The 26800-nt window shown below is 41.1% G+C and overlaps 1 protein-coding gene across 5 annotated transcripts; it reads right to left on the reverse strand.

The window, feature by feature from the left end:
• Nucleotides 1-10392: 10392 nt before the first annotated feature.
• PTGER4 (prostaglandin E receptor 4) lies at nt 10393-24207 on the reverse strand. 5 transcript variants are annotated; one of them, XM_063619535.1, is made up of 5 exons: nt 23890-24205; nt 23640-23784; nt 22253-23168; nt 18622-18713; nt 10393-12349 (listed from the first exon to the last, which is right to left on the reverse strand). In XM_063619535.1, exons 3-5 carry the CDS (start codon nt 23123-23125, stop codon nt 12256-12258), a joined length of 1059 nt encoding a protein of 352 aa, XP_063475605.1. In that variant the 5' UTR covers nt 23126-23168; nt 23640-23784; nt 23890-24205; the 3' UTR covers nt 10393-12255. The 5 variants fall into 5 exon arrangements, with proteins under 5 accessions (XP_063475605.1, XP_063475602.1, XP_063475606.1 ...); XM_063619532.1 differs by lacking the exon at nt 18622-18713 and having other exon boundaries at nt 23890-24207; XM_063619536.1 differs by lacking the exon at nt 18622-18713 and adding an exon at nt 18317-18374 and having other exon boundaries at nt 23640-23927.
• Between the last annotated feature and the right edge of the window lie 2593 nt (nt 24208-26800).

Here is a 26800-nt window from a genome sequence, read left to right on the forward strand (position 1 = left end):
AAGCCTTTCTACATTTATTGAGATAATCATGTGGTTTTTGTCTTTAGTTATGTATGTGATGAATCACATTTATTGATTTTCATATGTTGAACCAACCTTGCATCCTGAGGATGAAGCCTATTTGATCATAGTGCATTAGCTTTTTGATGTGCTGCTGGATTTGGTTTGCAGGTATTTTGTTGAGAATATTTGCATTGATGTTCATCAAGGATATTGATTGGCCTGAAGTTTTCTTTTTTTGTTGTGTCTTTGCCAGGTTTTGGCATTAAGCTGATGATGGCCTCATAGAATGAGTTGGAGAGAAGTCCTTCCTCCTAAATTTTTTAGAATAGTTTCTGTAGGGATGGTACCAGTTCTTCTTTGTACATCTGGTAGAATTTGGCTATGACTCCATCAGGTCCTGGGCTTTTTTTGATTGGCAGGCTATTTATTATTGATTCAATTTCAGAGCTTGTTATTGATCTGTTCAGGGAATTGATTTCTTCTTGGTTCAGTCTTGGGAAGGTGTATGTCTCCAGGAATTTATCCATTTCTTCCAAATTTTCTAGTTTGTATGCGTAGTAGTGTTCATAGTAGTTTCTGGTGGTTGTTTTTATTTTTGTCAGCTCAGTAGTAACATTCTCTTCATCATTTCTAATTGTGTTTATTTGGATCTCCTCTCTTAATTAGTGTAGATTGTTGCCTGTTTTATTAATTTTTTTTCCAAAAAACCAACCCCTGGATTTGTTGATCTTTTTTTTTTTTTTTTTTTTTTTGAGACGGAGTCTTGCTCTGTCACCCAGGCTGGAGTGCAGTGGCGCAATCTCGGCTCACTGCAAGCTCTGCCTCCCGGGTTCACACCATTCTCCTGCCTCAGCCTCTCCGAGTAGCTGGGACTACAGGCGCCCGCCACCACGCCCGGCTAATTTTTTGTATTTTTTAGTAGAGACGGGGTTTCACCGTGGTCTCGATCTCCTGACCTCGTGATCTGCCCGCCTCGGCCTCCCAAAGTGCTGGGATTACAAGCGTGAGCCACCGCGCCTGGCCTGATCTTTTGAATGTTTTTGAATTCTTGATTTTCAGCTCTGATTTTTGTTATTTCTTATCTTCTGCTAGCTTAGCAGTTGATTTGTTCTTGCTTCTCTATTTCTTTCAGTTGTGAAGTTAGGTTGTTAATTTGAGATCTTTGTAACTTTTTGATTTGGACATTTAGTGCTATGAATTTCCCTTAACACTGCCTTAGCTGTGTTCCAGAGATTCTGGTATGTTGTTTCTTTGTTCTCATTATTTTCAAAGAGCTTCTTGATTTCTGTCTTAATTTTATTATTTACTCAAAAGTCATTCAGGACCATGTTGTTTAATTTCCATGTAATTTTATGGTTTTGAGCGATTTTCATCGTGTTGACTTCTATTTTTATTGTACTGCAGTCCAAGAGTGTGTTTGGTATGACTTTGGTTCTTTTAGATATGTGGAGGATTGTTTTTATGTCCAATTATGTGGTCGATTTTAGAGTATGTGCCATGTGGCCATGAGAAGAATGTATATTCCGTTGTTTTTTGGGTGAAGACTTCTGTAAAGGTCTATCAGATCCATTTGGTCCAGTGCTGAATTTAGGTCTGGAATATCTTTGTTAATTTTCTGCCTTGATGATCTGTCTAATACTATCAGTGGTGTGTTGAAGTCTCTCACTATTACTGTCTGGGAATCTATGTCTCTTTGTAGGTCTCTAAGAACTTGCTTTATGAATCTTGGTGCTCCTGTCTTGGGTGCATATATATTTAGGATAGTTAGGTCTTCTTGTTGAATTGAACCCTTTACCATTAAGGTAATGCTCTTCCTTGTCTTTTTTGGTTTGAAATCTGTTCTGTCTGAAATTAGGATTGCAACCCTTGCTTTTTTCTGTTTTCCATTTGCTTGGTAGCTTTTTCTCCATCCCTTATTTAGAGCCTGTGAGTGTCATTATGTGTGAGATGGGTCTCTTGAAGACAGCATACCATTGGGTCTTGCTTTTTTATCCAGCTTGCCACTGTGCCTTTTAAGTTGGACATTTGGCCCATTTACATTCAAGGTTAGTATTGATATGTGTGGATTTGATTGTGTCATTGTGCTGTTAGCTGGTTATTATATTGGCTTGTTTGTGTGGTTGCTTTATAGTGACACTGGTCTCTGTGTTTGTGTTTTTGTACCAGCTGCTAGCGGTCTTTCCTTTCTATATTTAGTGTTCCTTTTCAAGATCTCTTGTAAGCAGATCTGGTGGAAATGAAGTCCCTCAACATTTGCTTATCTGAAAAGGATCTTATTTCTCCTTCACTTAGGAAGCTTAGTTTGGCTGAATATGAAATTCTTGGTTGAAGATTTTTTTCTTTAAGATGTTAAACATAGGCCCCCAATCTCTTCTGGCTTGTAGGCTTTCAGTTGACAGGTCTGCTGTTAGCCTGATGGGGATCCCTTTGTAGGTGACCTGCACTGTCTTTCTGTCTGCCTTTCACATTCTTTCTTTCATTTCAACCTTGGAAAATCTGATGATTATGTGCCTTGGGGATGATTTTCTTGTGCAGAATTTTATAGGAGTTCTCTGTATTTCCTAAATTTGACTATTGGCCTCCCTAGCAAGATTGAGAAAGTTGATAGATGATATCCTGAAATATATTTTCTAATTTGTTTGCTTTCTCCCCCTTTCTGTCAGGAATGCCAGTGATTCATAGATTTGGCCCCTTTGCATAATCCCATACTTCTCAGAGGCTTTGTTCATTCTTTTGTATTCTTTTTCTTTATTTTTGTCTGATTGTCTTATTTCAGAGAACCAGTCTTCAAGTTCTGAGATTCTTTCCTCACTTTGGTTTATTCTGCTGTTAATACTTGTGATTACATTGTGAAATTCTTGTATTGTGTTATTCAGCTCTGTCAGACCTGTTAGGTTCTTTTTGATACCAGCTATTTTGTCCTTCAGCTCACAATAAAGTATCACTTTATTGTGATTCTTATTTTCCTTGGATTTGGTTTTACCATCCTACTGAATCTTGATGATCTTTGTTCCTATCCATATTCTGAATTCTATTTCTATCATTCCAGCCAGTTCAGCCTGGTTAAGAACTCTTGTTGGAGAACTGGTGCAGTTGTTTGGAGGACACCCTGACCATTGGAGTTACTGGAGTTCTTGCACTGGTTCTTTCTCATCTCTGCATGTGGATGTTTCTTTAACTGCAGTGTAGATTGAGTACAGTCAATAGGCTTCTTTTCTGGATGTTTTCACTGGGCTGAGGCTTTGTGTAGGGTCTTTATTTGAAATCGACTTCTTGTCTCTGGTTTCAGAGTCAGGGTATGTTAGTGAGGTATTTTTGGTGTTGAAATTTTGGGATGTGATCCAGCAGGTGACACTTAGGCTTATTGGTCAGTTGGTAGACTCTTGCTCAGTTGTATGGCTCCCCTATGTATGGTTCCTCACGTTGCAGCCATGTTCCCTTTCAGTGCTCTGAAGGTGTGGGTTCCTCTACCCCTTGAGTGCTGGCTGTAATTCACAACTTGGCACTCCTGGGCTGCCTACTGCAGCTCTGGGGCAATCTCAGTGTTTATGTTCCTTCCCCATCATAGAGGCAGCAGAGGAAGATATCTTATTAGTGGTTGTGGCCAAGGGTCATTTGCTTGACTCCTGAGGGCTCCACCCCAGAGAAATGCAGGTCAGGAATCACTCAGTGCAGTCAGCCCAAGCCAGGGGTTCCCTGTCTGGTGACGAGCCATGGGGGATGTGTGCAACCCATGGGAGATGGACTGGCCTCCTCTCCTTGGGTCGACTGCACCTTGTTGGAGGTGTGGATGAGGAACTTAGAGTCTTTGCTCCTTCGTTAGTCCAAGGGTGGCAAGGGCAGTTTCACTGCAGAGGCAGTGGCATAGAGGGTTTCAGCTGCCGCTGGAGGCCCTGTCCAGGGAGTTGCTGAGTTAGTACTGGCTTGATAGCTCTGGGTGGGGGGTAGCTGGAGGCCCAGGCCTGGTGGACCTGCTTTTTAGTTTTCAATGACTCAGTCTTACCCATGTTTTAAGTTTATCCCTAAATATTTCACATTTTTGATGCAATTATAAGGAGTCTTTTTAAATTTTCATCTTCCAATTTTGATAACTATTACATAGAAATACAATTGATTTGTATATTTTGACCTTGTAACCTATAGCCTTGATGAATTCGTTTATTAGTTACATTAGCTATTTTATAGATTCCTTGGAATGTTCTACATACATAACATGTCTTTATGAATAAAGACAGTTTTCCTTCTTCCTTTCCAAACTGTATGTCTTTTATATCTTTCTTATTGCACTTGCTAGAACTTTCGGTACACACAGACTGTGAGAATAAACATTCTTTATATACAGCTTTTTAGTCTTTCACCATGAAGTGTGAAGATTGATGTAGATTTTTATACTTTTTTATATTAAATTGAGAAAGTTCCCTTACTAGTCTGTGAACACCTGTTTATTATGAATGGATGTTGAATTTTGTTAATTGTAGTTCCTGCATCTATGAGATAATATTTCTCTTTCATTCTGTTCGTATGGTAAGTTACATTTATTTTTCAGATATTAAATCAACTGCATTTCTGGGATAAACCCTACTTACTCATGATGATTATCCATTTTATATATTGATTCCATTTGTTAACATTTTATGAAGGATTTTTGTGTCTGTGTTCATGAGGGATATTGGCCTATAGTTTCCTTTTCTTGTAATATCTTTGTCTGGTTTTCAAGTCATGATATGTTGACCTCATAAAAAATCTTGAGAAGTATTTTCACTTACTCTTTTCAATATAGTTTCTATAGATTTGGTGTCATGTCTTTCTATAATTAAAAGAACTCACAAATAAAATCACTTAGGCCTATGGGTTTTTTTGGGGGTAAAGTTTTTAATTACTAATTCAGTTTTAAAAAATAGCTATTGTGTAAATATTATGAATTATATCACATTTGATAGTGTGGTTTGATTAAATCAGGATCCAAAAAAGTCCATTCATTGAGTCTATTGCTATGTCTTTTCATCCTTTATAATCTGTGACTTCCCCTTCCTCTTTTTTTTTTTTCCAACTTATCTTTAAAGGAACTGGCTCATTTGTCCTTTAGAATTTTCCGCATTTTGTATTTTGCCTGTGGCATTGTACCTGATGTCATTACTGTTTTTTCTGTTCCTATATTTCCTCTTAATTGGACTTAGATCTAGAGGCTTGATCAGATTCATTCAATATTTTGGCAAGAATACATCATGGGTGGCGATGGGTACATTACTAGAAGTTAAATATTTCTTGCTATCTATTTCTCTTTGTAATGTCAGCAGCCATTGACTATGATTGTCTAGATCCATTATTTCATTAGTGGCTACAAACTGGTGATAATTCTGTTACTCTTTTGGTACTAGAAAACTTTGAAGAAAAACTTTCCCTCATCAACTATTTTCTTATGCTGGAAAAACTACAGAGTAAAGGCCGTTTATATAATAAAGGCTTTGTTCTTTGTCTTCTTACCACTTTTCAAAATAATTAGTTGGCTCCCTAGAATCCTCCAAAGGTGACCAATGAGGTGTTTTGTTTTGTTGTATCATTATAAAGTAATGCATTGAGATATAATTGATATGTTTCAATCTCTGCAGTTACTTTTTTCATTGATGGCATATACATCCTGAACTTTAGCAGATAATACTAAGTTCATTTTTCAAAGTGGTTGTATCAATTTTGTACTCCCAAGAACAGTATATTTTCTGAAGCATACTTAGTGTTTTCATACTTTACATATTTTGCAAGTAGGTTTGGAGTATAAGGGTATATTATTGTGGTTTCACTGCTATTTCTTCATTTTTAAAAATTTAGGACATTAAGTACTGATATACTGATGAGTATAACTTAGGTCTCTTGTATTTCCCCAATATATTTACTACTTCTTTCTTCATTCTCAGTATAATTATAATTTAGGTTTCAATCTATATTTATGATGATGATGATTATTATTATTATTAAATTTTAGAGACGGGTCTTGGTCTGTTGCCCAGGCTGGAGTCCAGTGGCACCATCTTAGCTCACTGTAACCTCAAACTCATGGCTCAGGAGATCTGCCTGCCTCAGTCTCCCGAGTAGCTAGGACTACAAGCACGTGCCACCATGCCTGGCTAATTTTTCATGTTTTTTTTTTTTTGTAGAGACAGGGTCTCTCACTGTGTTGCCCAGACAGGTCTTGAACTCTGCTAGTGAGACCATGTGGTATTTGGTTTTCTGTTTCTGAGTTAGTTCACTTAGGACAATGGTCTCTAGTTCCATTTGTGCTACTGCAGAGGACATGATTTCATTCTTTTTTATGGCTGCACAAAAGGAGTTTGTGCAAGCAATCCTGTCTCAGCCTCCCAAAGCTTTAGGATTACAGGTGTGAGCTGCTGTACCTGACTGTATATTCATTATTTGATATGAGTATAATTATTACACATAATTTTGTTCACCTTGTATATTATGTTTATTTTGCCTTTCTTCCACCTGTCTTTGTTTTTCATGGAGTCAATAATTGCCTTTTTTTAATTCATTAGTTTCCTATGTATATATATTACTAATTTTTCTAATAAAACTATAATACTTCCTTCGATTTTACCAAACATCAAATAATCTATTAATTTTCCTTCTTTGTCTTTTTTCTTTTTTTTGTTTTGTTTTGAGACAGAATTTCGCTCGTTGCCCAGGCAAGAGTGCAATGGCACGATCTTGGCTCACTGCAACCTCCGCCTCTGGGGTTCAAGCAATTCTCCTGCCTCAGCCTCCCGAGTAGCTGGGATTACAGGCATGCGCCACCACGCTCGGCTAATTTTGTATTTTTAGTAGAGACAGGGTTTCTTCATGCTGATTAGGCTGGTTTTGAACTCCTGACCTCAGGTGATCCACCTGCCTCGGTCTTCCAAAGTTCTGGGATTACAGGCGTGAGCCACTGTGCCTGGCCTGCCTTTCTTTCTTTCTTTTTCTTTCTTTTCTTTCTTTTTCTTTCTTTCTCTTTCTTTCTTTCTCTTTCTTTCTTTCTTTCTTTCTCTTTCTTTCTTTCTTTCTTTCTTTCTTTCTTTCTTTCTTTCTTTCTCTTTCTTTCTCTCTCTCTTTCTTTCCTTCTCTCCCTTTCTCTTTCTCTCTTTCTTTCTCTCTCTCTCCCTTTCTCTTTCTCTCTTTCTGTCTCTCTCTGTCTTTCTTTCTCTCTTTCCTTCTTTCTTACCATGGTAACATCGCAGAGACTTCCCTTCTGCCTCAGTATGGTTTCTCTGTGCTTTTGGCCTATCGCAGAGCTGTTGCCTTGAGTTCTTGTTCATTGTTCTTGGAATTCTTTTTGCTCCTCCTTTGTTATTAAATCCTGTTTCACCCCTTCTCAAGAAAGAGAAATACTTACCTAATTGTTCAGATTTTAGTGTGTAGAGTTGCTGTGGTTAAAAGTTCTTAGGAAAAAGTTATGACTGGTGTTCTCTTCTGTCCTTCTCTTCCGTGGTGGGAAACGGGGTGGATGGCCTGGCAAGGTAAAGGGAATGGATAAATGATTGAATGGTAGAGATGTTGATGGAAGGACCAAAGGCCCAGCTATCTTTCTCTCTTCCTTTCTGCCAAGGTACTTCCAGTATGGGGCTAAAGCACCAGCTGTAGCCCAGAGAAACCCCACAGTAAGCAATGGGACCAAATGCTCTTTCTTGTTGTAAGCGTCTTGTTTTTTTGGGTTCCATTTCTCATGTGTCTGGATGACAATCTTGAGATCATAATTGCAGCATCTTAGATTCAGGCTTGGATGTAATGGGAGAAGGGCATGATGTGGGGGCAGTATTGGAAGAAAGCAAACATGGTTTGTTCTGAGACTAGTACAAGTAGTTTAGGAAAAATGAATGTTTGTGTAATGGAAATTTTTCTGCATTAACATTTGAGGCCATATGGATAGCTAACAGTAAATATTACCATGCCTTGATTTTTCCATGTCCCTTTTGTATTCATGCCCCTAGGAGAAAACTTGTGGAGAGGACTAGCTATGATTTGGGAAAGAACTCTTGAATTCTGTGGTGCCTTGGTCAAAGTACCATTTTATTTTTTATTTCGTCATTTTATTTTAGATTCGGGGGATACGTGTGTTTGTTACATGGGTATGTTGCATACTGGTGGGGATTGGGTTTCTACTGTACCCAGTACCCAAATAGTGAAGATAGTACCCAGTAGGTTATTCTTCAACCCTTGCTCTCCCCCACCTCCCCACTTTTGAAGTCCCCAGCATCAATTAGTTCCATCTTTATGACCATGTGTAGCCATTGTATAGCTCTCATTTATAAGTGAGAACATGCAGTATTTGGTTTTCTGTTTCTGAGTTAGTTCACTTAGGACAGTGGTCTTTACCTTCATTTATGTTGGTTCAAAGGATATGGACATGAATTCATTCTTTTTTATGACTTCACAAAGTACGATTTTTGTCTTTTTTCAGATGGAGTCTCACTCTGTCGCCCAGGCTGGAGTGCAGTGGCTGATTTTGGCTCACTGCAACCTCCGCCTCCTGGGTTCAAGTGATTCTCCTGCCTCAGCCTCCTGAGTAGCTGGGCACACGCCACCATGCCTGGTTAAGTTTTGTATTTATTTTTTATTTCTTTTTTGAGACAGAGTCTTGCTGTGTCACCCAGGCTAGAGTTCAGTCGCACGATCTCGGCTCACTGCAACCCCCACCTCCCGGGTTTAAATGATTCTCCTGCCTCAGCCTCCCAAGTAACTGGACTACAGGTGCCCGCCACCATGCCTGGCTAATTTTTATATTTTTAGTGGAGATGAGGTTTCTTTATGTTGGCCAGGCTGGTCTTAAACTCCTGACCTCGTGATCTGCCCTCCTCAGCCTCCCAAAGTGCTGGGATTACAGGCGCTTAAGCCACCATGCCCGGCCAATTTTTGTATTTTTAATAGAGACAGAGTTTCACCATGTTGGCCATCCTGGTCTTGAACTCTTGACCTCAAGTGATCCACTGCCTTGGCCTCCCAAAGTGTTGAGATTACAGGTGTGAGCCACTGCACCTGGCCTAAAGTACCATTTTAATAGTCCTGCAAATCTATCTTTTCTAACACACTTGATCTAATCGGTTAGATTGTCTCAAAGTACAATATGGTGTTAAAATTACCTTCTTGTCTGTTATATCCTTTTGAGATGGTAGGATTTAATAGTAGCCAATTAGACAATCAGGACTTTCCTGTGTAGAAAATTTGAAGTTCTCTAAATGGTCTGGAACAAGTGTCCTTTAGCAAGAAACAAAAAATAATCTTTGCATTGCATAGCTGTTAAGTTTTACAAATAAATGTGGAATAGATGACTGAGCAATGCTGAAATTCATTTTTCTTGGTTGCTATTTTAAGAATAAATCAGGCTCAACAATGAAAAAGACACTTGCCCCCAAAATTCATTTGTTGAAGCCCTAACCCCCATTGTGACTATATTTGGAGAGAGGGCCTTTATGGGAGTAATTAAGGTTAAATGAAGTCATAAAGGTGGGGCCCTAATCCAGTATGACTATTGTCCTTATAAGGAGAGAGAGACATCAGGGATGTGCTCACCTGGAGAAAAGGCTATCTGAGGACACAGAAAGAAGGAAGCCATCTGCAAGCCAAGGAGAGAGGGGGCTCAAGAGAAACCAACCCTGCTGACCTGTTGGTCTTGGACTTCCAGCCTCCACAACTGTGAGAAAATAAATGTCTGTTGTATAAGCCACCTATCTGTGGTATTTTATGGCAGCCTTAGCTGACTAATGCAGATACATAACTCACTCAAAAAATGAACAAAATTTGCATTTAAAAATGTAAAAATGGCCGGGCATGGTGGCTCATACCTGCAATCCTAGCATTTTGGGTGGCTGAGGTGGGCAGACTGCTTGAAGCCAGGAGTTTGAGACCAACCATGGCCAACATGGCGTGACACGTCTCTCCTAAAAATACAAAATTTAGCTGGGCATGGTGGCACATGCCTGTAATCCCAGCTACTCCGGAGGGTGAGGCATGAGAATCACTTGAACCCAGGAGGTGGAGGTTGCAGTGAGCTGAGATTGTGCCAATGCACTCCAGTCTGGGTGACAGAGCAAGACTCTGTCTCAAAAAAAAAAAAAAAAAGGCAGTTAAAAAAATTGCAAAATTTAAAATATGCTAATTTTAGTAATAATTATTTGAGTCCTTTGTATGTCACAAGCTAAGCATAATACTGTCTCCTCCATCACCCATACAAACTGGAGGCTTTGAGTAAAGTGTCATTCTCTACTAAGTGTATCCAAGACTTTGTACTTTTCTTGCAACATTTCTTTAAAATTATTTCACAAAAAATTTTAAAAAAATATATAAAAGGATATAGATGATGACCTGAAACAACAAAAAACCCCCCACAAGTTTTTCCAAACTGAGGATATGCAACTCAGATTGAATGTATATATTTATTATAATCTCCAAAATAATTTCACTTGGTACAACTGCTTCTTAAAACCATATCAATATCAGGCTCAGAATTTAATTACAACCAAGCAATTCACAAAAACACTTTGAGCAACAAAACATGCTTAATATTTCTTTGAGAAAGATCCTTCAAATATGTGTACAGCATCACTGGGAGTTACACAAAACTGTTACAAGGTGACCATTAAGTGCCCCAATTCTGCACTTCTGACATACACGAATGGCTAATGTTACCACGTTTGGGAATCTTTTTACATCTCAAAATAAAGCTTTCTGATGCAACCTGCCATCCTTTTAAATTTTAAAGGATATTCTTGGTAATTCCTTAGGAAAGTAAAACTACACACACTTTCAGAGAAACAATAAGCTTCTTAGATTTTTAAAATTTTTTATATTATACACTTCAATTATGGGTTATTTATTAGACTTTAAAAAATTTATGTTACATCTTTAAAAGTACCAATTAGTGAGGGAAAAAGTTGAAAATATTTACCAGCAGGTTAGGTTCTCCTGAAATCACAGTTTTCTGGATAAATAAATGTAGTATCACTAAACAATTTTCACTATGTATTTTATACATAGCCTGGAAAGAATAGTATTTTGGAATGTAATTTTCACATCTTAAATAGTATTTTTTTCTTTATCCCTTTGATAATACCAAACTCTTTCTCTTAAAAATTTGTATCTATTTTATAGACATGAATCTTACTATGAATTTTCAACTTTGACTCAAACTTGTTTATGAAAAATATCTAACATCTGCAACTTCAGCTGGTTATACTGGAAGGAGAGGGGTTGCGATAATTTTATTATACCTTGTATTAACAATAAACCTTCTCACAGAGAAGAAAATACTTTAAATACCTTAAATCATATGTACAACAATAAAAATTCACATTTCATGCTTTAGTGAGACACTTAAATCATCCATAAGGCAGTCCTCATAGTTTATTGGAATAGAGCCTTTCTAATATCTGGGCCTCTGCTGTGTGCCAAATACGACGAAGCTCTGGATGTTATGACAGCAGCCAAACTCCTGCCATCCTCCTATCTAGTAGAAAAACTGAGGGTAGGTCTCCCCAGCCATCAAGTTGTGACCACAATCCTCTGTCATAGTGGGGTAGCATCTGACGTGCTGCAGGCCTCAGGACCCATGTGAGTCAACTTGATTGTTTGAAAAGTGCTCAAAAGGCAGGATGTTCTCGAATGTGAGTTGGAGGATGACGATAGCCCTTCTGAGCACAGCTAAATGTGACATACATGTGTCTATTGCACAGGATTTTATAAGGGTCCAGAAACAGTACTGTATTTCTTTCCTTACCTATTATATACATTTTTCTGATAAGTTCAGTGTTTCACTGGGAAATGTGACTTGCAGGGAGCTCCCCTTAGGGGCAGGCCCAGCCCTGCTGCTCCCACCAGCCTCATCCACCAGTAAGACACTCTCTGAGTCCTGACCCTGTGAAGAGTCTGAGGTCTCTGATATTCGCAAAGTCCTCAGTGAGGTGGTGTCTTCCTGGGCCAGGCCCATGCCAGGCACACCTGGAAGCAAATTCCTGCCTCCAAGGCCATTTTCACTGAGGTCTGGCAGTGAGAGGTCTGGCAGGAGGGTCTGAGATGTACTGCTGATCTCCTTCAGCTCCCGGGAGATGAAGGAGCGAGAGTGGCCTGACATGGCAGAAGATGTCCTTCGACTGTCTGAGCAGTGCTGTCCGGAGCGCTCTCTGCGGGACCCGCCAATGCGGCAGAAGAGGCATTTGATCTTCTCTATTGCTTTACTGAGCACTGTCTTTCTCAGGAGGATATATATCCAGGGGTCTAGGATGGGGTTCACAGAAGCAATTCGGATGGCCTGCAAATCTGGATTTTTACTGACTTCTCGCTCCAAACTTGGCTGATACAACTGGTTGACGAATACTCGCACCTGCGTAAGTGAGATAGCACATTTAGGTTTCATAATTAATCAATTGGGAAAACATATAAATGCTATGTCTACCTTATCAATATTAGGAAGCTGCCTTCATTTCTGATAATAAGTTCCAGGAAAAGAGGAAGCTACATAATAAACCTCAGAAAAACCAGTCATGGGCTGGGCACGGTGGCTCACGCCTGTAATCCCAGCACTTTGGGAGGCCGAGGCGGGTGGATCACTTGAGGTCAGGAGTCTGAGACCAACTTGTTCAACATGGCGAAACCCCAACTCTACTAAAAATACAAACATTAGGCTAGGTGTGGTGGCTCACGCCTGTAATCCCAGCATTTTGGTAGGCCGAGGTAGGCGGATCACAAAGTCAACAGATTGAGACCATCCTGGCCAACATGGTGAAACCCCATCTCTACTAAAAATACAAAAATTAGCTGGGTGTGGTGGCATGCGCCTGTAGTCCCAGCTACTCGGGAGGCTGAGGCAGGAGAATCATTTGAACCCGGAAGGCGGAGGTTGCAGTGAGCTGTGATCGCGCCACTGCACTCCAGCCTGGCGACAGAGCGAGACTCCATCTCAAAAAAACAAAAATTAGCCAGGTGTGGTGGCACACGCCTATAATCCCAGCCACTCAGGAGGCTGAGGCAGGAGAATCGCTTGAACACGGGGGGTGGAGGTTGCAGTGAGCTGAGATGGTGCCACTGCACTCCAGGGCAACAGAGCAAGAATCTGTTTAAAAAAAAAATAAAAACCAGTCACTGCAAAAATGCAATTACATGTTCTGAGTTAGTATAGCTTTAATATTTTTTTAACTATCTTAGATTATCTTCCCTAGAGCAAAGACAGTATACAAAAATGCAACGTGAGTGCAGGTCACATATGTATAAAGTGTTCTTGAGAAGCATTTTATTAACTTCATTTCTGTGAGTGCTTTTAAGTTTTTGTAATTCTAATGAAGTACGTTTTTTCCCCCAAAAGCTACTGATTTCTCTTATACCAGCTGTCATTTTACGTAATTTAAAGGAAACTCATTTTATAAGTCAATTAACCATCTAATCATCAGAACAAGGCCAAGATTCTTGTATTTTAGTCTAGAAAGAATATGCTGAAAAGTTTTACACCAACGGCAGGATCTCCTGTCACCCAGAATGACCAGAGAATAGTTTTCATTTTCTCTGTGACTCTGTTCCCCAGTTATAGTAATCACAATGGATGAGTGAGAATTTGCTAAATTTAGAAGGAAGGACATCACATTTCAAATAGAGGTAGCTCCATGTGCAAAGTCATGGAAGAATGAAATGATATGTCAACATCTGGGAACTTCAAATGATTCAGCGAATGGAGCATGAATTTGTGTAAACTTACATGATCATTTTAATCCTTAGGGGAAAATGCATTTGTTAAATGTACATGTATATATATTTTTGAGACAGGGTCTCACTCTGTCGCCCAGGCTGGAGTGCAGTGGTGTAATCATTGCTCACTGCAGCCTTGACCTCCTGGGCTCCAGCAATCCTCCTGCCATAGCCTCCTGAGTAGCTGGGACTACAGGTGTGTGCCACCATGCCTGCCTAACTGTTATCATTTTTGTAGAGATGAGGTCTTTCTGTGTTGCCCAGGCTGGTCTCTAACTCTTGAGCTCAAGTGATCTGCCCGCTGCAGTCTCCCAAAGTGCTAAGATTACAGGAGTGAGCCACCATGCTCAGCCTCAAATTTACTCTTAAAGTATTACAATTTTTTTGCCTAGATATTACTTCTAATTCCACTGGGATCATTTATATAAAAATCTCATCTGTAATTAATATAGAAACAGTAGTAGCAGTAATTCACATAGAAATAGAAATAGTAGTATAGAAATAAAAATCATTGCCATATATCTTTAGTAATTATTTAGTAATTATTTCTTGCCTTTAGTAATTATTTTAGGTTAGGGAGAACAGGTTGAGTCTCACAGTCAAGGAAGATACATAAAAACCATAAAAAGGAGAAAGAAGAACTCACAAAAGCATAGCTGGAGCCATTTAACTAGGGGCAAATATCTCTAACAAGACTTGAGGACGTTGCTGCCTTACTATATACAGAGTAACAATGAATGACTCATGGTGTATGAATCACCTGGAACAGGGACAGTTTAGTTGAGGCTGATGTCAGTTCACAATGGAAAAGGCGATTCACTGACCATTTGCATGCGTCCCTTTGGCACTTTACTAGATGTAACAGTATTTGGGTCAGGATATTACAGAAACATTTTCAACAATTTGGGTAAAAGAAGGAAGTTTAAAATATTCGAAGAAATACATTTCATTAATCTGCAAAATTAAACTTACATTAAACTTACTCCTGGATGATATTGGATCAGTAAGGTAGAACTGCATTTCTATTTCTTCCTTAACTGGAATTTAGATCTTAATTAGCTATAGGTCTCTGATCCTCTCTCAAAAGATTTTTGTTCATTTCCTTTGTTATTGTTTTGTTGTTATTCACTTGTTTTAAGAACTTACACTCATTGAAAAATCTGACCTAAACTTATTTTGGCAGCAAAACTGAACTGAACAGACTGTGAAGCCATTTAGTTCAATTTATTCCACTTAGAGTGAATATTCCTATGTTCTGGTCCAGGAGTACTGTTCCAGTTCTGATGGGGATATTACATATTTTGCAATATATTATTGATTACTTTTCTAAAAGCCAAGAAATTCTGAACTCTGAGACTCATCTGCCCGTAAATATTTTGGATATGGGATTATGGGCCTGTAAATCTCAGAGAATAAAATAGTGAAATGCCTCTAACAAAGATGAAGTTAATATCTTGATATTTGGAAGACAGCTAAATCAAGAATGAACTAGAATGAACAGCAGTGTGTAATATCGCCTCTTAAAATACTTTTAGAAACTACGCTGGGATAAATGATAGTATCAAGGCAAAGCATACTTGATTTAAAAAAAAATCTTTACAAAAACTAGTAAAATAAAGCATCTTGGTTTCTTCCTTCCATAAGCTTTGAAGTCTTCAACTATGCCTGAACTCAGCAGTTCCCTCAACTCTACAGGCCTCTTCTCAGATGAGGTATTTGTTACTGAGACCCAGAGGTTTTGAGGAACTTACGATGTCCCCTGCCCTGTTGGTGGCGAGTCTGGTCTGGACCTCCATGTTGCCTTTTCTGTTCTACCAGTCTGGCTTTCTGTTTAATCATTATTTCCTGACAATGGAATTGTTGGTAAAAAGCATGAGGTCTATGTTTTATTCACATCACATACTATGTCCCTAAGAGTAGAAGAAATGATGGAGTTAAATCTGTTAGTATCAAGTCCTGTGTGTGGTCTCTGGAAAAGACCTACGGCCGGGTTTATGCGAACTTGAGCCTTCAAGCCTCCAGGTGGCAGTGTTGCTCCACGTGAGAGTTTCTGATACGCCATCCCTCCCTAACAAGCACTGTGCAAAGCCATCTCCGAGACTCGCAGAACAGAATTTTGGTTAAGTCTGAACCTGACGTTTCTGAGATTTTTGACACTGAAAATGTTTTATTGCTGGTTGCTTCTCCTACCACAACCTCAAGGGAAACATGGCTACTACTGAAAGGAAGAAAATTTTTGAATAGTTAAAATGGAATTTATAGCCATTCAAAGAAAGAAGTACATTAGGAGTTAGCATTTTAAAATTTCTGTGGCCTTTTAGAAAGGTCGGAATGTTGTAAAACAATTAATAATAGGTTTTCATAATCAAAGGTGATGAGAGGCAAGGAAAGAATCACGTCTGTGCCTCATCTCATCCACAGCAGCAATGGATTTTGACTAGTACAGGAGGGAAGGAAAGGAGGCTGTATTAAAAGTATACTCTAGTTTAGAGTTTTCCATGGGGGAGGAAAAGTTTACAATTAGTACAAGCCACTGAACCTGGTCATTCAATGTCTTTTCGATAAAGGGGAGTTCACAGGGTAGTAAAAGTATGAGTTTAAAAAGCAAAAGTCCAAATTCAGGTAAAAACATCCTCAAAAGTTGGTCAGATTGAAAAGAATCAATATGAATTTTACTTTGCAATATATCTCAATTGAGACTTACTTCAAGTAGGGAAAGAAAAAAGACAAAACAAACAAAAACTCCGCGCATCTTGCAATGTTTGAAAACATATAGCAACCTCTGCTTCACTTTAAATAGGCTACTTGATTTGCTGTTTTCAAGAGAGCAGGGACAGCCCCAGTTGAGATGGGGACATCCAGAGTAGTGCTTCAATGTCTTGTGAGGGGGTGAAAGCACTTTTAGGAATTTTTGTCCAACAGGCCCCATATGTTACGTGATTAAACAAGTTCAGGCAGTTTTCAGTGTTGGAAGAGTGTGTTGCTGACAAAACTGAACCTCTAAGTCAGGAGGGAAAAAGACACTTAAAAAACTCACTGAATATGGCCGGGCGCGGTGGCTCATGCCTGTAATCCCAGCACTTTGGGAGGCTGAGGCAGGCGGATCACCTGAGGTCAGGAGTTTGAGACCAGCCTGACTAACATGGAGAAACCCCGTCTCTACCAAAAATACAAAATCAGCCGGGCGTGGTGGTGCATGCCTATAATCCCAGCTACTTGGAAGGCTGAGGCAGGAGAATCACCTGAACCAGGGAGGCGGAGGTTGCGGTGAGCTGAGATTGTGCCATTGCGTTCCAGCCTGGGCAACAAGAGTGAAACTCCGTCTCAAAACAAAAACAAAAACAAAAAAACTCACTGAATACAAACAACGTATCTCCTTTCTTCCAATTTTAAGTCTTTTTCTTAGTAGCTGCTGATGTGTACATGTGGTTTGTTGTTAATATTGGCATATTACAGTATTCTAAATTATTTTATTTTCTTTAGAAAGGGTCTCACTCTGTCACCCAGGCTGGACTGCTGTGATACAAACATGGCTCATTGCAGCTCAACCTCCTGGGCTCAAGCGATCCTCCAGCCTCAACCTTCCAAGTTGCTGGGACCACAGGCACATATTACCACACCCACCTCATTTTTTTAAAATTATGTTATTCACACTTTTTTTAGGATGAGTAGAGATTAGGGCTCAGGAGCAGTGGAACATAACTTTGAGGAAATGCAATAAGTTCAGAAGAAGATGTGGTGACAAGAAAGCTGTAAGGAGGCTATATGCTGTAGAGATAAATGCCCAAGCTTTGGAAGCAAACAAGCCTCTGTTCAAATCCTGGCTCTGTTCCTTACAACGTATGTACAGATTATTAAAGTGCTTAGTACAGTGCCTATCATATAACAGATACGTTGGCTCTCAGTACTTTTTTTTAACCCGTATGTGGAAGCTTGCCCAGTGTGGACTGTATCAATAATTTGAAAACTGTAGCTTAGAGGTAGCTTTGGGATATAGTTAAATAATATGGTATCAAAAACATGTACTTCCTACTTAATAATCTGTTTGCAGGGAATGTTGAAGAAAGAATGTTGAACTCTTGATTAGACAGATTTAGTAATGGACTGTCAAAACAGTAATGCTTTCCAATAAGTGACAAGATCTGTAGCTGGATTTGAATGTGTGTGCTACTTGTTCTGTTCCAAGCACATAAAAGGAATTGTCTGTATGTGCTCAGTTATCCCACTGCCTTGTGAAGAGTCCAAAATTGACACAGCTGTTACTAGAAGTTCTTATCACTTTCTTTTTTTCAAGTAAAGAATAGTGGAAATAATTATTGACTGGGTGGTGTGTAGGAGAGCTTGGTTCTTGTTCCTTCTAGGCCACTAGCTGGCCATTTGTAGAAGGCAAGTTAAATCTCTACAGGCTTTATAGGTCAACCTCTACACTGATTGTTTCTGGTTTTTTTTTGTTTGTTTGCTTGTTTTTAAAGCTCTCACATTGAATATTCTGATAGGAGATGACAAGAATCACGTCAGAGCTGAGAAAAAAAATCTTGTTAGGAGATATTCAATACAAACAAATTGACAGGTCAACAAAGCATGGTGAAATGAGCATTAGACGAGGACTCACCTATAGCTACCCTGTAAGTTGCAGAATGATATAAATTCTTCATTTGCAGCTGGGGAAACTGAGGTGTAGAGAGAGTGAAAATACTGGTCAGCCCTACTTTCTCCTTAGAGCTTTTCAAGATTCAAATGAAATGCCAGATGTGGAAAAAACTTACTTTTATGTTACTCAATAGTCTTCAAGTTACTACTACTGGGTCTGCAATTTCATGTTATGACTTAAAACTTGCTTCTAGGCATCGCAATTTTTTAAACTTAGCCAAATTTATTTGAACAAATCCAGTCTTTTAGATTCTGTTGTAGTCATACCCAAATTTGTGGCATTTCTCTTGTATGTATAGATGTGCTTCACACTCATCTGACATCCCATCAGTTGTTTTATGACTCCACTTCCAGTTTGCCTACAGTAAACAAAAGCATATCTATTTACAAAGTTTTCATCTGTCCTTATAAACTTTTGCTGATCAAATGCTGGTGAAAGCTTTATAAAGACAACTAGTTTATAGTAAGGAACCAAATAAACACTCACAGGAAGTATTTTCCTAAGGACCTAAGTTTTACCTCACCAAGGCAGAAGATTAATCAAATTAGCCGTTCTGCCCCTAGCTGAGATGAATATTTGTTACTTCAGAGTTAAAAAATAAAAGAAACAAGTAAGCAATAAATACAGTCTTGGGTTGCTTGTGTATGGGGGAAAATGACCTTCGAAACCCTATAGTAACTGTTTAGCCCTAAGGCAAAATATTTGATTATAATAATCATCTTAATATTCATTAGTAACTGCAAAATTAGGCACTAGTAATTCATCTAGCTACAGCATTTAAAACCAGGACCTTAGGAGGCTGTCTTGCTTGCACATTTCTAAAGAATGCAATCCTTTTCATTTATCTTAAATGTAGACTCTCACTTCTTGTTCTCACAAAATTTTAGAAGTTCTCACTTCCAAAATCTTCTATATTTAAAAAAACTATGAGACTGGTTATAAATAGAAGAATGGACAAAATGACAAGAACTACCTACCTACTAAATCTTGTCATGTGATGTTCCTTGTAGATCATACTTACACCTTCTCTGATCATTAATTATGACCCAGTTCAAAGAATGCTGCAGGTTCAGCACTGTTCCTTATATCCACAACTAATTTCCCAACCTTTCTCAAACTTCCACTCCAATCTTAACTCTATTTATGAAACATGTATATTTTGGATAGCAAATTAAAATTTATTTTTTTATACTAAACTCAATACCAACCCCCCTCTAATAGCTGTAGCTCTTTCTTCCCTGGTGTCCAAGAGGCAAAACCTTGGCTGCTTTTCAGTGGCTGCTTGTTTTCCTTATGTATTATATCAAGCTTTCTGAAATTCCAGGTAAACTATATTTGCTCTGTTAGCCTTTCCAAAGCATTTAAAATGATTCCAAAGCTTTGATTTTCCTTAAATGGGATTAGCAACCACTTGATTTGATAAAATTAGATGCTTCATTAGTTTCTTTGGAACTGAAGATAGGCTCAACTGCTTTCAATGTCAGAGAGTTCTGAGCTTTAGTCTTAATTTACAAAATGAATATGAAAACATGAAAAAAGAAAGTTGTAAAAGGAAGCCAAGGAAGACTGTATTTGCGGAAGGGTTTTTGATTATTTCAGTAATTGCTGAATTGTGGGGGGGGGGCGGTGGGTGGGTAGCATAATGAACCCATTATTTATCACTAATTTACAATTAAACTGATTCTGAAATTAGACTTTAGTAGCCAAAACTAAAGGCGACAACTGATGCCACTGCTATTTTAGGATTCCTTATTTCTCACAAAGCTATATAAATACTTGACTAATGGGATTACTTCTTAATTGAGCTAGTTTCAATTTTCAGGTTAAGATTACTTAAAATTTACTACATGTTACTAACATTATACAGGTGGACAGTATTTCTTGTTAGTTAAAATGTGGTTAATCTGCAAACCACAAATACAGCTCCTATAATTTATTGCCTCTAGGTCCTCAAATAATTTCAAGGCTTTGTGTAAGGGCCCTGAATCTTAGGTCCAGGTCTACCACTTCAGCCTATGAGGTGAATTAAGCCTTGTATTCTCTCCAGATGTTGGAAGAAAGTAATTCATCCATGGCTGTGCAGAAATCCATAGCTTTACGTGCTTACTTCCAACCAAAACACATTTATAAAGTATGTGCATGTTGCTAACCTTCTAGCTCTAATTCCTCTGTCCCTTTAAGTGGATGTTCTGAAAATAACAACCATTCACTTTGTCATTTACTGTTCTGTAAAACACAAGGCAGTGGCCCGGGAACAGGGGCCCCATCAGGAGCAGAGTTGTTTTTTTCCAAAATCTCACTTTGTTCTAGGTTGCCATTACAGGCAGTAAAATATATTTATGTGGCTCAAGTGTGACTTAACTCAGTAAATTATATTGGGTCCTGGAATGGCTTAAAGGCTCTCATGGCCAATTATATTTACTTCTGTTTATACAAATTGGTAAGAACCTACTGTATTCTGGCTCTCAGCCCCCTCTAAGTTCCTTCCATTTACAGTCACTTTTATCAAAGATATATTTTTACACCAAAGATCCCTGGACAGTATCAATAAGGAAAAGGAAGGAGTAATAGCCCATTACATTTTATTTTCTCTTGTTCCCAACAAGCGTAAGAAAAAGCAGTTACCTCTTTTTGAGTTGGTAGTTTAGAATTTCCAGGAATGCAGTGTTTTGGAAGATGGAAGAACTCATAACTAGTTGCTTTCAAGAGAAACTCTAGATAAAGTATTGCATTATTCTGTCCCTCTGCTTCTGGTGCATTCCATTTTAGCAACAGGCAAAGTAGAGAACTAGGTAGGGTTTGAGCCTTTCTGTTTATCATATTATAAAAGTTAATCCAAAGGCAATTCTTAAAAGATGAACTAAAAATGAAATGTACCAAAACTCCAACCCACGCTTTACAAACGCAAAAATGAGAAATGTTCTACGAGGGAGACGTGATGTAATAACACATGAGCTGGGTCTGGCCTCAGACGGCCTAAGGTCCATTACAAGCTGTAGAGCTTTGGCTTGAAGAAACAAGACAGCCATCTCTAAACCTCGGTTTCTCTAAAATGGTACTGTACCTTGCACAGTTGTCGAGAATTCAAATCCCATACCCTATGTATATCAGCCTGTCCATAATTAGTCACCCTGAGAAACTTTGCTTTCCTGGCCTAGACAGAATGAAAGAAACTGAGTCTGGACCCTGCCCTGTATATGAATTAGAATTTGTGTGCTTTAAGCTGCCCTCCCAGGGCACACCATGGTAAAGAGCAGGGAGCCTAGCTTGACTGCGTAGTTTCAGCTGGATTATTTTAAGCATATCATTCACTCCCTCAGTGAAGTGAGGGAGTTAAGACTAAAACACCTCTTGGTATCTCTTCTGGCTTTAAAATTCTACGCAATCCACGGGGGAAAAAATTCAAGAAACCTTGCATAAATCAAAACACCAAAAACCCCACTTTCCTTAGAAATGGTTTACAACGAACAGATCACCATCCCTGACGTTTCAGGTTTTGCAGTTCACAGTTCACAGTACGGAGGAGTGGGCTAAGTCACATTAAAGCAGGCTCCCCTCCATGTCTAACAGAGGGGGCGGGGGGGGGTTTTCTTGGAAGACTCGGCCAGCCAATGTCAGGCAGCAAGGGGTAAGGGCTGTCCCGGTAGAGAAAGAAACCCAGGCTTTCGGGAACACAAACTGGCGGATGTAGGGGCAAAGCACCTGCTAAATCTCGTTAGGGTTGGGACTTCAAAGAGGGTTGGGCCTGCTCTGAGAAACAGTGTGGAAATCCCAGCCCCGACCTAAAGGAGACACGTTCACTGCCAAGGACTCAGAGGGAAAGCAGGGAGCAGGGAACGGAGGCGGGAGGTGGATGCGACAAAAGGGCCGAGTGGGGCCCCAGCCCCGGTCACTCACCACGAGCGGGATGGAGCAGATGAGCACCACCAGGGAGGTGGCAATGAGTAAGATGACCATCTGGATCTCGGCGCCCGCGATGCGGCGGAAGCTCCGGCGGCGCCGAAAGTCGCTGAGGCGCGGCAAGGCTGGGGAGGCAGCGGGGTGGCCCCGAGAGGCAACCGAGGTCACTGCGGCCGCGGCCGCGTGGTGCTGCTCGGTGCCCAGCGAGGTGCGGCGCATGAACTGGCGGTGCATGCGGAGCAGCGCGCCGCACACAAGCACGTTGCAGAGGACAGTGGCGAGAATGAGGAAGGAGCTGAAGCCCGCGTACATGTAGGAGTAGGCGGCGTGCGCCGTCACGTTGGTGGTCCAGTCGATGAAGCACCAGGTGTCTGGGTACTGCAGTCGCGAGCTACCGAGGCCCATGTTGGGCAGCGCGCAAAAGAGCACGTTGGACGCATAGACTGCAAAGAGCGTGAGGCCAGCCAACCGCTTGTCCACGTAGTGGCTGTAGAAATAGGCATGGTTGATGGCCAGGTAGCGCTCGACACTCATGGCGCAGATGATGCTGAGGCCGGACAGGCTGAAGAAGAGCAGAATGAAGGTGCTGTACTCGCACAGCGGCTGGCCCCCGGGCCACTGGCCCTTCATGTACGTGGCGATGGTCACCGGGCTCACCAACAAAGTGCCCAACAGGTCGGTGACAGCCAGCCCACATACCAGCGTGTAGAAGGTCGTCTCCTTCTGCTCCTTGCGCGACTTGCACAGCACCACGATGGCCACCAGGTTGCCCACCACCCCGAAGATGAACATCACCGCCGGGATGGTCACTGGGCTGTTCAGCCGGTCGGGGATCAAGGAGGCTGACGCATTGACCCCGGGAGTGGACATGATAGTGGCTGGTGGTGCGCAGCCTTGGAATGCAAGGCTGGGTCTGGGGATGGTAGAAGAGAGACAAAGCTGCCGTGAGCGGAAATTACCACTTGTAAGGTGTTAGACCCGCGCCCAAGAAACGATACACTGATAAGACAAGGGGAGCAACTCGATCCTACTTTCTGGATTGTAGCCACTTACCAACTGCAGCCACCAAAATCTCCAGGCTCCCGATACGTCCTGCCAGCAGCACACTCTTGCTGACATTAATATTATAAACTGATTTTCCCATTCCTCTTCCTCCCCGCAACCCAACTCACTCCATTGCCAAGATGAATAAGACCCATCTCGAGGGAAAAGTAGCTCGCTAGTGCTATTCCCGATAGATTCTGAATCAATAAAATGCTCACTGAAAACAAGTTACAAAAGCAATTTGGAAAGCGCGCTCTTCCCTTCTTGGCTCTCTTCGGCGAGCGCCGCATCCCTGCGTTCTCTACCCGTTGACCCCAACGCCAGCCCAACGCCATCTCACCTGTAGCGGCAGCAGCGGTGGCAGCCTCACGAGCCCCCAGGGTCAGCCCTCAGATGTCCTGGACCCGCCTCCAACCTGCTTTCACCTTGTCCCGCTCAGTCTGGAAATTGCCAAATCTTCAGCTTCTCAGAGCCGGTCTCAGTGGCTGTCGATTTTTGGACACTGAGGTCAGAATTGCCAGCTTGCAAAAACTTGGGAAACAAGAGGGGCAGCGGGATGGGTCAGTGAAGAATGGTGCTGGATTTCTTACTCGCTATTTTTTTTTTCCTTCAGAGACAAGTCCCAGCTTTGCAGTGCCCGCCGGTCTCGTCCGCGGGAGGACAGCGTTCAGGTGTGAGGCAGTGCGCGCAGGTGGCGCGGAGGCTCGGTCCCCAGCTCTGGCCGCCCTCCGCCCCAGCCACGGGCAGCACGGGCGGCTACTGGAGTTTGCGGCTGCTGCTGAGGCCGCTCCTGGCTACCTGGGGGCGGCTCGGGGTCCACTCTGCCCGAGGCTCTGGCCTGGGACTGTTCATCTTCCTCTCGGGCTGCCGGGCTTGGAGCTCCGCTCTCGCCTTTCCACCCTCTGTACAAACTTTTCTCCTCCTCCAAGTTTCCCTGGCGGAGGCGGAGGCAAACTGCGCGCTGCCCGGGCGCCCATTGGCCGGATTGGAAGAGGGCGGAGCGCGTCCTCCCTGGGCGCCGCAGGGGAGAGCGGCGGAGGGCGGTGTGCAGGCTGGGGCGGGGATGGGCTGAGCGGGGCGGGGGGTGCTCCCGTGGTTTTCCCGCCCTCGGAGGTGCGGAGTGGGAGCTCGGAGGAGACCCTGGGAAGCCCCGGTGCTTTCCCCGGCGACCGCTTAGCCGCTCCTGAACTCGGCTTCCAGTGGGGCCACCACTGAAACCGGCGACCGTTTCCGCCTTGCTGCCTGCCGCTCGGAGTGTACTATTTCTTGAACCTCCTGTCCGCGGGCCGCAACATCTAGATCGTGGAAGAGAGGGCAGTTGTTTTAGGATTCTACCTAGGGTTGGCCGAGAAAGGAGGAGAAATGCGGTGTCTGTTTGCGCCAGCGCGTGCGCCCCGGGGTTAGGCTTGGGTGCGCCCAGCGGACGTGGTAGGTGGGTGGGTGGGTGGGTACCAGATTGGGCGGGGAAATAACGAAGAATCCATCCTCTCACCATAAAAGGAGTTGGAATCAGTTGGCAGTGCCCAGGCTGCGGGCTGCGCTTGGTAGGGCACCCCAGGCAAAAAAAAAAAAAAAGAGGAGGAGATAGTGACTGCAGCCTCTTCCGGGCGCAGGTGGCAGAGCCTTGCGGCTTTGGAGAGAGGTGGAGCTTTGGTGAGGTTGGGAGGACTGCCTAACTGCGATCTTTTTCTCCATTCTTCCCCCTGGGAACTTCTCCGCCCTGAAAGGGTGGCGTGAGCTTCATGCCTTCTGCCCTGTTATACTCGTTAGACCCCATTCACCATGAATCCTTTGAAAAACTAGTGGAGAGTGAGAAGGGGGTTTGAAAGTCACTGGAGTAAAGGAATTCTCCAAGCAGCACCTCATGATTAATTCTTGGAAAAGCCTGTTTGCGCGGCCCTTAGAATCATTTTGACTTCTTGTCTAATGGTGAAGTTTTTCTCTGTAATCCTTCTACTCTGTTTTCTAAAACCAGAACTGAAAACTTAAAAAATTGTAAAACTTCATGGTGTAATTAAAACCCCTTCACCATTTTTTTTAAAGTAAGATTGTGTGGCCCTATTGCACAATTTAAATTCCTGGGAAAACCTCTTCCCATCTGCAGTGTACAGGCATTTTAACATATTATGTCTCTTCACAGGGTAAGTAAATAACTGAATTCTTTTATATGATAAGCAAGTACCCATTTCTTAAATGTTATTTCGTGAACGAACAAACCTCCTAACTGGTTCTTCAGTTAGTCTCAGCAACACATGGGTAATAAGAGAAACTAAGAGGGCTTTCCGATTTCAAGTAAGTACAGGTCATAACATATCCAGAATCATATTTACTTGCATAAGGCACTATATGGATATATTAATATAGAATTATTCTGTTTATACTATTTACTTAGTAATAGGAGAAGGAAAAATACATATTTGTTAGCCAATATTAAGATTGATGGTGATTGGTCATTTTCTTAGAATCTTCTTTTAATCAGCACTCTAACCACTTCTGTTGTCGATGCTTCCTTTGAACAGTAACCTCTAGGATAGTGTCAGCACAGAAAACAAATCAACATTAGAAAAAAGGAAACTGCACACCCTGCGCCATTCCTCACTAACCACATTGCTTTGCTGTCACTCATGTCAGTTGCTTGTCAGTAAATATATGGAGGGGAGGTTGGGAAGTCCCTTATACTCACTTTCTGCTATTACAAAAATTTTTTTTCAATTTTCTTTCCATATGAAGCTTGTAAAAGAGAAAACAATTTGTTGCTATTTATTAATTTAAGAATGATGAATATATTAAATATAAAAACTGAGACACACTGCTGAGATAATTAGTAACTGTTACAGGTATTAGCATGTCATTGACAAACCAGACTTGTTATCAATTGAGCTGTTTTTCTTACTAGTCCTTTGAATTTTCTTTCTACAGTAGCTTTAGGAAGAAGGAAAATAAATAAATAACCTAATGCTCAATACTAAAAAATTGTAATGAGGTTTATCTGTAGTCTCTTGTTGTACCATTCTTAAAACTTAAATTTAGCTTTCAAAAGTAGAAGTTGAAAGTGTAGGTAAAACATTATTTTATTTTCTTAGTTTGAAAAACTGGGACAGTAGAGTTCAGTTTCTCTCACACTCTGCCAGGAATTTGCATTGCAAAAGGAAAGGAAGAACTGCCATAATTATGTGGGCAATTCTTGTCTTTTTTTTTCAATGAAAAGATTTTTATTCTAAGCACTTTTAAAATTCTCCCTTACAGTTTCTGCCACAATCCCTACTTCCCTATGCTGGAAGACCCCAGTTCAGTTCTTTAAAACTGTCGTTAAATAACTCTCTGAAGGTTTGAACTACTCCAAGAACTGTTTGATCAGTTTGATTGCTCTGCTATAGCTAATTATTTGACTAGTTTTTTGAGTAAACATATTAAGGTGGGAACCCATTTATAAGCAAAGGCCACTTGGGAGCTAGTAACCACTTTTAGTTTTCCTTGGATCGAAGGAAATATGGGACAGAC

Source organism: Symphalangus syndactylus, chromosome 16, assembly GCF_028878055.3.
Source record: "Symphalangus syndactylus isolate Jambi chromosome 16, NHGRI_mSymSyn1-v2.1_pri, whole genome shotgun sequence".
Taxonomy (NCBI): Eukaryota; Metazoa; Chordata; class Mammalia; order Primates; family Hylobatidae; genus Symphalangus; species Symphalangus syndactylus.

Excerpts from the sequence above, each read along its gene's own strand:
- PTGER4 (XM_063619532.1), bottom strand. The coding sequence starts at position 23,125 with ATGTCCACTCCCGGGGTCAATGCGTCAGCCTCCTTGATCCCCGACCGG. Across the intron at positions 12,350-22,252 it reads TCTGCTCCATCCCGCTCGTG|GTGCGAGTATTCGTCAACCA; the intron begins GTGAGTGACCGG and ends TCACTTACGCAG.